This window comes from Brachycentrus maculatus, unplaced genomic scaffold (genome assembly GCF_059751285.1).
Source record: "Brachycentrus maculatus isolate JH-2025_06_01 unplaced genomic scaffold, ASM5975128v1 h1tg000946l, whole genome shotgun sequence".
NCBI lineage: Eukaryota > Metazoa > Arthropoda > Insecta > Trichoptera > Brachycentridae > Brachycentrus > Brachycentrus maculatus.
In genome coordinates, this window is record NW_028281668.1 from 52,879 (window position 1) to 66,125 (window position 13,247).

Sequence of the window (13,247 nt, forward strand, 5' to 3'; positions counted from 1 at the left end):
TATTTTACAAATAATTAAAATTATTACAACCTACAAATTTGTGACTTCTCTATGAACGATTTGATATGAAAATATAAATGAAGAGCTCCGTGGATTATTTAAAATATAAAAGTTTGCATTTGTAATGTTGTTGTTTTTTGTAAAAAAAGGGAATTACGATTTTTGGAATAGTTCGCACTTATATAAAATATAAGCACCATGTTTAGGTGTTATTAAAAAAAATAAATGCAGATTGATCGTCACTATTAAAGTCATGCTTTTTCAAACATTTTTCCTACATGCATGCTTTACAATAAATATTAGGCACAATACATGTTATTTATATGACAGGCACTATATCGGAACATATGCAGTCAACATGGAGCTGCCTATGTGTTCCCGGTATAACATCGAGGCATCTGTTTTTATTATATCCACTAGATGTAACCTTAGAGTACGATGTAACACTATATTACTCTCTTCTAAACACGCATAAATATCATTGCTCTTCTATTGCTAAGTAGGCAGGTACATCGAGTTTAGGGATTGAAGCGTTGATTGAAGAGAGGCTGCAGGGGTAAGAAACCATGGTTTAGTGATAAAACTTTGGAGACAATACTTAAATCTTCCTGTGACTTTCCACCCGATGTTAGACCAGATTGAAACAGAAGGGTTTTCAACTTATCGTCAGCTCTGAATCTAGATTGCTGCTGCAAAAAGTTTCTATTGCTATTTCCGGGGAAGTAATTGATATTTTTGAAATCACTGTTTCTGTTGAATCCTAAATTTCCTGTACCGGAATCATGTCTAAATACCCTGTTTGAAGTAGGGCCCTGCTGGTTGCTGTTGAAGTTTACAAAACCCTTTTCTTTGGGTAGCTGTTGCTGTTGTAAACTAGCCTGGGGGTTTAAAAACGTGTTCTGGAACGGTTTTTCATGAGGTAGTTGCTGTTGAACAAGGCTTTGCTTAACTGGTGTAACAAAGTTATTCAAAAATGGTCTATTACTGGGCAACTGTTGTTGTGTTGGTGGTAGGGAAATGCTGTTTTGAAACGTAAATTGAGGATTCTTTTGTGAAAATTGGGACTGTTGGAACACTTGAGAGTTTTGCTGGTTTGACAATTGTGATTGTTGTTGGTTAACAAACTGTGGTTGTTGTTGTTGATTAGAAAATTGGGTTTGTTGTTGATTATTAAACTGTTGTTGTTGTTGTTGTTGATTGAACTGTTGCTGTTGATTGGAAAATTGAGAAACTGGTTGATTTGAAAACTGAGAACGAAGTTGATTTAAAAAGTCAACGGCTTCCTTTTGAGGAGGCTGCAATTCGGTATTGCTAAGAGTTGAATGTACGGCAAGACTGGGCTGAATTGAAAATGAATTAGTTTGAGGAATAGCTTGCTGCGAAATTTGCTGTTGCTTGATAAAATTTTGCTGTTGAACTGCAGATTGAAACCTTTGATTCAGTTGTTCGTTTTGATTGTGAATGACTTGCTGTTGCTTTAAAATCTCTTCGTGATATTTTTGCTGTTTTTGCAGTTCTCTAAGTTGCTCTTCTAAGAGAATAGTTTTTTGTTCTAATTGCTGTTGAAGAACTCTGATCTGTTGTTGACTTAATTCACTTGAAATAGGAAGCGTATTAGGCCGTTGGGAAGTATTTTGATTAATAACATTCCGTTTTTCAGAAGCTTGCGGAGAAAGGGTGTTTGATTGTAAAATTTGTGAAGGGATATTTATTCTCGAGTTCAGTGGAGCGATTGGAGCAATAGGTTCACGGATAGCCTGTTTAAATATTGGGATGACCTTTTTCGGTGAACCATTTACATCTTGATGCACTGTGAATGCAGCAACAAGAGGAGCCTTAAATACTTGCACATCCTCCAATTCCTCGATATTTTCTCCATCTTCATTATGTGAAGGTTTTGTCGTTGTGATAGTTTTTGGAGTGGAAGTTTTTTGAGTTAAAATTTTTGCTTTGTTATATATCGGTCTAATGATTTGTGGTACATTTTCGGCTTCAATATTGCTATTGCCACGTCTCGCTTCTGGGTTTTCAGAAACTTGTTTGTTTATTTCCTCATTTTTTGGAAGCTCGTTAGTTGGAGGTACGACGTCTTTATCGAGGTCGATTTCAGTTACTTCTCTTGATTCTAAAGTAGCGCTATTTTCTAGGACTTTTTGAGAATCCACGGCGAATGACTGAAAGTATACTGATTCATTCTGTTTTTGCTGTGGTGAAACAATCACATTGTTATTAGAATCGTCAAAGTCGTTTCTATTGTTGGAATTATCGCTGGTTTCTAGAATTTCGTTGTTATCCGTAGAACCATCAGTTGTTTCAGAGTACTCCGTGGTCGAATCTAATGCAGGTGGTACAGTCTCATTTTCCAAATCGGAAATAGCTTTCAAAAGTGCACGTCTTAATACTGGATCTAGTCCGGCTGGCGGTTTAGGTGCTATATCATTGTTGCTGTCCGGTGTTTGGGAACTTGCCCAGGAAATACTCCAGACGAAAATCAGCACCGCAAATATCTGGAATAATAGAAAAATAATAAATAAATTTGTGCAAATAAATAGAAAAAGGCAACTTATAAATGTATTTTCATTACACAAATCATTTAAAAAAATAGGATTGCTATTAATGCATGTATGTACTAGTGTCAAACACATCTCCTAATTGATGCAGTTAGATCTGTGATTCAACAGGAAATAATTTAATACGCTACGATTGAATTATGGCATTTATTTATTGATGTTTTTTATGGAAAAAAGAATTATGTCCCTAAAAATAAAAATAAAACACACATTTATACAGATAATACATAAACATTTGACACTGGCAGTGCACAACGGAGTCCTGGTTCCAACTCTAATGTATGGAAGTGAAACATGGAGTTGGCAAAAGAAGGATGAAAGTAGACTGAATGCAGTCGAAATGCTATCTCTCAGAAGAATGTGCGACAAAACGATGTATGATAGATGTACGAATGGTGAAATAAGGAAGGAATGCAAAGCTGAGATAAGCATTATCGATAAAATTAAGAAAGGTGGGTTGAGATGGTTTGGACATGTGGAGCGAATGAGTGAGGAAAGAACGGTAAAACAAATTTATGAGGCGAATGTTAGCGGGAAAAGAAGTAGAGGAAGACCGAGAAAAACATGGCACGATCAGGTATGCCAAATACTTGAAAGTGGTCAGGTTAGGAGTCGTAACAATCGGCGGGTATGTATGAGGAGATGCATGAACGTGGAAGAGGCGAAGAATGTTTGCAAGGACAGAGTGGTGCGGGGAAGCGGCGTGATGGTTAGTTAGTTAGTTAGTCATACATAAACATTTTGAATTGATACTCATAATATACATTATTTACCCTACTTAAGAAGCATAAATTACTTACAAAATAAAGATAAAGAGTACATTGTTCATTACCATAAGATTTTATAGCAACGTGACATCACAACCGTCACTAAACATAAATTATAAATGATACATTTATGTAAAATGAATACATAGACAAATAATGTTTTACACTCCCTATTTCTGATACATAATGTACTTACCTCTATTCATCTACATGTGTAAAGATATTTTTACTATTATTATCATGTTACTTTTGAAATGTCTTTTTTTGTATTATGTATGACCACCTAAACTTCTCTTTGTTAGCCACTTAATAAGCGTAGATGTTTTTTTTACCTTTTAAAAATAAGAATCGGTACTCTAAGATTAAATTTACATAACTTTTTTAATGCATATCTGTTTCCAAATACGTTCTTCTCCTCTCTTTATTAAATTGTATATGAAATCTGAATTACAGCAAGAATAGTTTGGTTTTTAAAATATTGTGAATTATGAAACAGGTTTAATTTACATAAATTAGAGATGTCACTAATCGAGTATCAAAGAAGATTCAAATTTCACTAAAATGCAATTATTTTAGCAGGTGGCGTTAAATATTTACGAATTGAAGTATGTAAGAAAATATTGTTATAGTTATTACGAAAAAGTAAGTTAGTTATGAAAATATTTTAATATTACTTAGGTATGTTTGTAAATTAAAAAAGAACCGAGGTCTTTGTTTGTCTTTAAAAAAAAGAGTAATAATTAGAGACCAATGTGCCAGTCAATTATTTAATTACGCAATATTTAGGTATATTAGCGCATAAATTAAGGTATTTAAATTAAGACAGTATGTAAATATGTATTGTAGATAGGGTAATATTGGTCGGGTTGTGGAGTTTCTAAGTTAAAAGTTCGAACCCACTCTACCACAATTTGATATCTATTTTTAATAACGAGTCGTAACTTCGGCGGAAGGGAATCATTGTTTCTTAACCCTAGAATACTAAACTATCGTAAAATTTACGATGGCAAAATGACGGTTCCTAAAAAAAATATTGTTCGCGTCGTTCTCGAGCCCTCTGCTTCACAAAACCTTCCTAATGTGCCTTAAATTTGTTTAATTATTACGTGATCTCTTGAATCTAAGGAATGTTAGATACTATTACTTTTAAAATAATAAAAGTTTTTTATTATCTTATTTATTACTGTTTTATGTCGTATTTATACAAATGTTTAGTAACAACGTCACTCGTAGGATAGTTGAGTAATTTAGGGTTAAATTAGATTATGGGCATTAGAATAATTACATTATTGTAAGAGGTATTCGTGTTTAGCAAAAAACAGATGAAAGTAATTTGGTAGAACAATTTTCTTTACTTTTCATTTCTCGAGTCATGGGAACTAGAATTTCCTTAGTCTTCTGGTTACAATAGTACCTAATGCTACTGTTATATTAGCAGTAGAATTGTCCAATTATTAATATAACGAGTTAATCTCATCCGATTCCGACTGGATTGCCGTCTAGATAGCATTTTTTAACGTTTTTCAAATATTTAGATGGGCGACAGAGGCAAATTAAGAAATATTTAGATATATTTCTATACTGTTATTGTATCTTAATCAAGTTAAAAAGTCGAATATTCGTATCGTTTATAAAATTGTTTACTTGCTGACTTGATTTTTTCCTTCGTCTATATTAAGTACTATTGGTGAAAATTTGCCTCTGAGGAATAGAACCATGAACTTATGAATTTTCATTAAAAATAATTTTTTTTTTTAATATTCCATTTATTGTTTCGGCATTAATAAAATCATTAATATTGTAATATTCTATATAATATTTAATCATTGTAATATTCCATACAAAAAGTATAATTGGGTGCTGAATATAGGCGTTTTCTTCTCCTTTTTGTTTAATGATATTGCACCATCAAGATTGTTCTAGATAATAAAGCCGTTTTTACTCGTTCTCTCGGGAACTCACTTGATTTATTTATAGGTATATAACTTCTGAAAAATACTGATACTGACATACATACCTACCACTTTAAATTCAAAGGGAATTGAAAATGACTCCTTCCCTCTGTCAATATATGTAACTAAGTATATGTTTCCTTCCCTTAATCATAAAAAAATCATAATTTTCTATTAATTTCTATTAGTTTCCTTGCGCACTAGATGCTTAAAATCAATGCAAAAGGAACCTTCTCGATGTGTTTTATGAAATTTCTAACGACAATAAGAAATTTGGATTAAACCATAATTTATGCACTTTCTCTATGCCTTATGTTCTTTGAAGAAACGTGAATGATTTTTATTTATTTTTATAAACGTCTTATTTTTTATCAGCCTTAGATGAAAAATATCGTTATACTCCTGAAAATATCAAATAAACGGGAAATTTTTGCCAAAAAATGACAAAATTAATGGCGCAATTAAATATGGAAAACGCATAATATAACATGGATACGTTTTATTTTAAAGTTTTTTGTAATATCAAAAATTGAACGTTAATCACTTTTGAGGGAAAGAGCCAATAATGCATTCGTGTGTGAAAAAAAAAACATGCCAAAGATCATGCCATATGAATTACAACAAAGTTTAATGACCGAATTACATTTAATTTAATTTTAATAATATTTTTATCTAAACCAATATTAAAATCAGCTTAATAAAGGTCATCTCAAATATAAAACAATACAAAGCAGAATTTTGTATGTGGATTACGAAACACATTGAAACAATAATACTGCCCATCACATAACATTTATTGTAGACCTATACATTAACGTAAGACTACTAGAAGTAACATTACATATCAAGTTAAAACAATGAGTAATAAACCCGAATAATGTCCCTATTTACGTGACACCACCTACTGAGATGGTCTTCTAAAATAATAATACAATCTTGATCGTTAATCTAGTCTGGTCCATTCATACTGAATGACGTTATTACTTACTATAACACTGAATGAGATTACTATATTTGATTAGATTCGTAAGGTAATAAATAGTTTATGCACTAAATAGTTTATGCACTTAAGAACACAAATCTAATTAGAATTATTACGTATGATTAATATTTATTAAGATTAATCTTTCTTCTAACCGTTATCCACACCCAATGGTGCATAGGGCACTGCATCGTTCAGAAGCAGCGTTATCTTGATCATTAAATACACGAAGGAAAGGTGATCTGACTTAGATTTATCTTTAGATGAGAAATAAATGGGTAGAATTTCAGATTTCTTATTTTTTTTTAAAAAATCGCTTATCAATTAGATATTTACGATTTGTACTTTTCAAATCAGCTCAAAGATTAAGCTTTAGATGGGAAACAAGTGAGTAAAATTTCAGGCGTTACATATATTTTTTATACGATATTTTTTTCTTAATACGGACCTGTTTGATTTGTTAAAATAAGCTTTGATAAATATACTCGTAATTAATTAATAACTTCTTCTCATTTATATTTTGAATGAAAAAAATCTTTATCGTAGGAAGTCATTGTAATGAAACAATTTGATTTGTAATTAGTACGAATATATAAGAACATCGTATTTTTTCTGATTTTGGAGATAATGAGAGCCTTTCCTATTTATTGTAGAACTAATTATAATGCGCGTTTTAGCTAAGTAATTATTCATTTCAATAATACCACTTGTATTGAAAAGAAAGTAAGAAATGCCATATTGTTTTACGCTCGTTTCCAAATTATTTATTTATTATATATTAATCAATGAATAACAATTATTATGTTAAAAAATACATTTATTAAGAAGAGGTATCATGTTTTCTAAACAAAGATTTTCCTTAATTCAAAATATACGATCGATTAAGCTGTATTGCGACAAACACATTGAAAAACCAAATTATTGGACTTAAACACAATGATTTTTTCCACTAAGAAGAAAAACTACGTTCTAAGCCAACTTTCGAAATTTTAGCGAGGGTTTCATGCATTCGGAATTCCGAATGCAAAAAACGAAAACGCCTGCGTAGTATGAGCCTTATTAAGTTTTGTTATTCAACATTTTAAAAGTAAAACAGTTTGTTCTTCTACAAAGGGTTTTACTACAAAATTATAAAAAAAAATTACGACGTGAAAAAGATTTAAATGAAAACGTTACTGTTATTATTAAACATCATAATAATTTTTAAGCATTAGTACATTTACAATACGTAGGTATATCGCAATTATAGATTATTATCATATTCACATCCGTTTAATGGGCATATTGTCACACTGTTATTAGTTTTTGTGCCGTAGGCGCATTTTTTCGCGAAGAGAACTTTCCCCGCGAACGCCAATAAATCGCGAACCACGAAATACCTTCGGCGCTTCACGTCAAGAGTTTGTTTTATGAAGCATTAAATGTCGGAGTTCGTGTCAATGGTTTGTGGGCAAGGCGTAGAAAAGCAGCGTCGCGTCGCGACAAACGACAACTTTTATTCAGTGGGAAATTGCAGACTCGTGGGAATGTTTGGTCCATTGTGCCGATGTGTTATGTGACGTATAACGTCACGTGAAAATCAACGCTATCCCCATTGCGATCTAACTACTAGCAATTTTTACAATACACCACTTTCAATAGTAATTTTACTTTTATCACATAAAAAAGGGAATCCTGAAATTAATTAATTGTTACGTAACATATGACAAATAATGGATTCTTAACACCAGTTATGGCTAATGTTTCTCCAGCTGGTGTATCCGCCATAACATGTCGTCTAGGATATCATTTGCGTCAAATCTTTCTCTTGCTGGTATCATCTGTAACAACTTCTTGTCATGTAGGATACCAGTTGGGGAAAATGTTTTTTCCAGTTAGTATTATCCGTTATAACTTCTCGTCCTATTTAATATACCAGTTACGGCAAATGTTTCTCAGCTGGTGTTACCCGTTACAACTTCTTGTTATCTAAGATACTAGTTACAGCAAATGCTTCTTCATCATTTTTCAACAATACACATACAGAAACATTAATGGAATAGCTCACTATCAAATAACCAAGTCTGGTCATTCACCCTTCGCCATTCGGTTTTAACAATCCGCACACGACCATCATTCTACACCAGACGACAACCCTAAGATGCAAGAGGTGTAGCTGGAAATTCTTCGTCATCCACTTTACTTACCAGATCAAAAACTAACTGATTTAAATTTTATCGTTATTTGGAAACTTTTTACTGGGAATTTTTTTATTCATAAGACATAGTAGAAATTTTCTTAAACTGTTTCATTATTTCCCATTCATGAGCAGACTTCAACAGCAGTACAATAATCATCTGCATTAAAGTAGTAAATGTACAAATTTGACAATAAATCGATTTGATAAAATAAAAAAATAGTAAAACATATGTGCAAGAAATTTGACTTGAATTTTTTAATTCATTCCGCGTTTTCATGTAAAAAGACCTAATAAAGATAACAATAAAATATACAGCAACTCTCCCCTAATAAAAGCGGACAGTTTATTTTATCGTACCTATTTCAAAATCAAATTATAAAATTTCCCATCGACATTTTGTGTGACTTGAATTGCTCAAAGCATGAATTTATCGTTCTCGCGTTTGTATCGAATAGCCTGGGAATCAATGGTAAAAAGTCCTACAATGCTATGTGGAAGTGAACTCGAGGGATATCCACCGATAACGTATCGAGTGTTGCGCCATACGTAGGAATACAATAGTAATAGTCGCAGACTTACGGTATGTCAGAATCTAGAATGTTAGTTATATTATTTGTATTGACACACGGGAATTCAGATTTTTTGATTCGTGAGAATTGGTTTATTCATCGCATGTAACAATGTAATGAGAATTCGTAGAAATTAATGCATAAACATATGTATCTTTAACTGACATTAAAAAAACTATTTCAGGTTAATTAGTTTCTGATTATTACATATATGCTCGTTATAAACGTATATATATATATATATATATATGTATATATATATATATATATATATATATATATATATATATATATATATATATATAAATCCAGTTTTATCTAGCGTTATTTCACTTAATGAAAAATGAAATTCATGCCTAATAGAATCACTAAGCTGACAAAATGCATGTCTTTGAATAAAATTATACAAGATCACCACATATAAATAAATGTTTTTATAACTTTAATACACACACATACATACATATATATATATATATATATATATATATATATATATATATATATATATATATATATATATATATATATATATATATATATATATATATATATATATATATATATATATATATATATATATATATATATATATATATATATATATATATATATATATATATATATATATATATATATATATATATATATATATATATATATATATATATATATATATATATATATATATATATTCATACATATATTCATACATATATAAATGTTCCAGTTAACTTTATTGTAAATAACTAATTATTTCTTGTGGGTTAAGTGTATTTTTTAAATAATTTTATGTATTTGTTTTATGTTTATATTTCCATGGGTAAGTTTGTATAATTAGAAAATAACACCATCAGTTTTACCACAATTCACACGTTAGAAAGTTTTATGCTTCAGGTGCCGATCCAAAGCATTTACGTTAAGTTATCGACGTTAAGGGGCGGTTAGAATTTATTTCTCAATGACTGTAAGTGTTAATTATTAATTAATGACCATTATCTGAACAACGATATTAATGGATGTAGGTGGTAAGTTATGGTGGGCACTACCAAAATAGACAGATAATAGATAGAGAATCAAAGTCTGGGTTTTATTGTTCTAGACCAGGGGTGAGGAACCTGCGGCCCTTGGCTACTCTTTTGACTTGTACCAATTTAAAAAAAGAAAAACTCAATAAAGTGGATTAGTTATCTTATTTTTTTTAAACGCAGCCATAATTTGAATCAGATAAATGAATGTCACATTTAGAAATGAAAAATTGGGAATCTCTGTTGTAAACTCTCGACTCTTTGATTTACAGTTTATCTTGAATGAAAAGGGCTTATTCTTTTAATAATTCTTGAAAAATACAGTAGGTTACGGCAGGGAATCAGAAAAAAAGTTCTTTGAACTCAATTCATGTCAAGCTTTTTACTAAAAATAAATATTCAAATATCATTTAAATATTCATTACAATACCATATTTTATCGTTTTGGCGAATTACATAATACTTTATAAAGTATAAAATGTGCCACAAAGTATCTGCGGAAAACTTTCAAGAAAAACATAATAAAGATTGTAATTACGTAAGCGCAAGTATTTCGTCTAATTGATTAAGAAAATTTAGAAAAAAATTATATATCCGTGAAAAAATGTGCCGGAACGCTATTCCACTGGTAACTTGGAAAAAGCCCTGCGTTATGGTTAAATTATATCATAATTATCAATCGAATAAATTAAACGTTATCATTAAAAAAATATAGCCTCTTTTCCGTACCGGACAAACTGTATATAAGAGCAATAGAACTTGGATTCTGAATTATTTATTTAGGGGCTACTCGCTTAAAACTATTTTAACCTTAAAATACGTTTGTAAAAGTATGTTTGTAAAAGGTGAAAACATGTCGCTCACTCCTTTCAAGAACGTCATAAATAAATCGACAATTTTCAGTTGTTCATGTTTTTGGAATGCCCAGAAAATATACTATATCCCAGCAAAAGAGACATATTTTAAACTTAATATTTACTCGCTACAGGGTAGAAAATATTGTTTTTTGCATTTTGAAGAATAGGTATTGTTTGATTATTTTTTAAATATATTAAATATTTTTCAAATGGAGAAAAAACCTTCAGGTTTTACCAAAAAAGATCTGTTGCACAGTTAAAAGTTCAATAAGTGGCTTGATATTTATTTTTAATACATTGTGTTATATTTTTAAACTTTAAAAACGTTCTCCTGAAAAATCAAGTTTTTTTTATTTATGACGTTCTTGAAAGGAGTGAGCGATGTGCTACGATGATAATTCAGATACTGTTGTTCATATCCACTGCTGACAACATCACTCAGGTTTCATTAAATAAAATGATTTATGATGAAGTGAGTTCAGAATCTGAGGAAGTCACAGAACAATCGCTGGGGTCAAGGAAGAGTATCATTCTAACTTGAGTTTAAACAATGCATTCTGGTTGCGGATTCAATACAAATGATGTATCTCTGAATTGACACAGAAGCGAGTATATTATTATTTATTAATAATTTGTGGCAATTTCTTTCAAAACTCAAATACACATCACGATTTATTGCTCAGTACAGGAGTGATACAATATAATACAATTTTTAGAAAGAAATCCAATGCATGTATATTTAAATAATTGAATTATAATGCAACATAGTGCATCAGTTTATATTTTAACTGGCATATTGACGGAAATATGGCAGATGTCCGTTTTTTCTGTCTTCCTATTTTAACGGGGAGGTGATGCAATGAACGCCATTTTATATTGTTACCAATGCTAATTAAAAAAAATAGTTTATGACATAATATTTTATAAAGAGACTATCTTATAAAGAGGGGATTTTTCTCTCATCGATCATTTATTCATTCTTAATCTAAAATTACCATAAGAAACTGTAGTTACCAAAATACTCGTTAGTTAAAATAATGATAAAATGAATAATAAAAAAAACCTGTGTTGTATCGTTGCGTCAATGAATTTAATTTGTTACTATAAATATTTGTATTAATTTTGTTTTCATTATAACATTAATTATGAGATAATGTTCGCCTCCGTAGTGTAATGGTCAGCACGCTCGGCTACCGTTCTGGAGGTCCCGGGTTCGATTCCCAGGGGGGGTCAAATAAGTGATTTTTACACTGTAATATTTATTCATTATTACCCTGGTCTGGTACATGAAGCGGAGGGCTGATCACCTTTTCCTTCATGTGTAAACGATCAAGATAACACTGCGTTTATATGACGCAGTGCCCTATGCACCATTGGTTTTCCAATGAGACAATACTTAACGAGCTATACAACAACACATAATATTAAAGTAACGATTTAGGGAGGGAATTTGCTATGACATTTATGGTAACTTATTATAATAATAATTAATTTAATATGTAAATATGTTATAAATAGAAAAACATGTCGCAATCCTTTTTTTTGTTGAGAATACAATTCATATTTTATTGTCTTAAAATAATTATTCGTTACCAAAAACGTCAAAGTTTCCAGACACTGGTTCAAAGAAAAGAAAATGAGACATTCCTTATATGAAAAATGTAATGAAACCCAAAACAATGATTGGTGTTTAAAATGCGTTTCTTTCTTATTTCTATAGTAATTATGTAATGTGTTCCTTGTATGTATGTAGATATAACTTAAACAATTTCGCTCCTTTAATGGAAAAATGACCCAATTCAAAATGAAAACATTAATAACCATACTAACACTAAAAGATGTAATATTTATGTAACGAGTTACCTCTCTATTGTAATAATGGAATGTTTTAGAAAATTAGTTGACATTAAAGTCGTCTTCATCGGGCTTACTGCTACTATCAGGGATTTAAGATGGATTTCAATGATCAAACGATATCTATGTCATGATATTATACCCCAAGATGTAACTCAGTTGTTGACATATTATCCACTTGCTAGCTTTAATATAATTCAGATTATCATGCGATGTATAAAACTATATGCAGTTATATGTAAAGGGTATATTTTAAGGCAGTTTCTCAAAAAGTATATATATCAAAACATGCAGATCAACCAGTAACACACAATATAAAAACATACATAAAACCATAAGATCAAGAGCACAGGAACGCATAAGACAAAATTCAACATATACCTAGTTTGGTTACAGGAACTTTGAATAATACGCAGTTAAACTGAATACCCTGTCTCCATTATTCGTAATATCATTAAATAACGACGCAACGTTTAAAATAACTATTCA

The 13,247-nt window shown here is 30.6% G+C and overlaps 1 protein-coding gene across 1 annotated transcript in view; it reads right to left on the reverse strand.

The window, feature by feature from the left end:
* LOC148299787 (uncharacterized) overlaps positions 1 to 13,247 on the reverse strand; it is a 46,620-nt gene continuing 33,373 nt past the window's right edge. Inside the window, exon 2 of the mRNA XM_088275676.1 lies at positions 1 to 2,507. Coding sequence (XP_088131802.1) covers positions 519 to 2,507 — 1,989 coding nt within the window. The 3' untranslated portion in view covers positions 1 to 518. The remainder of the gene's footprint in view (positions 2,508 to 13,247) is intronic.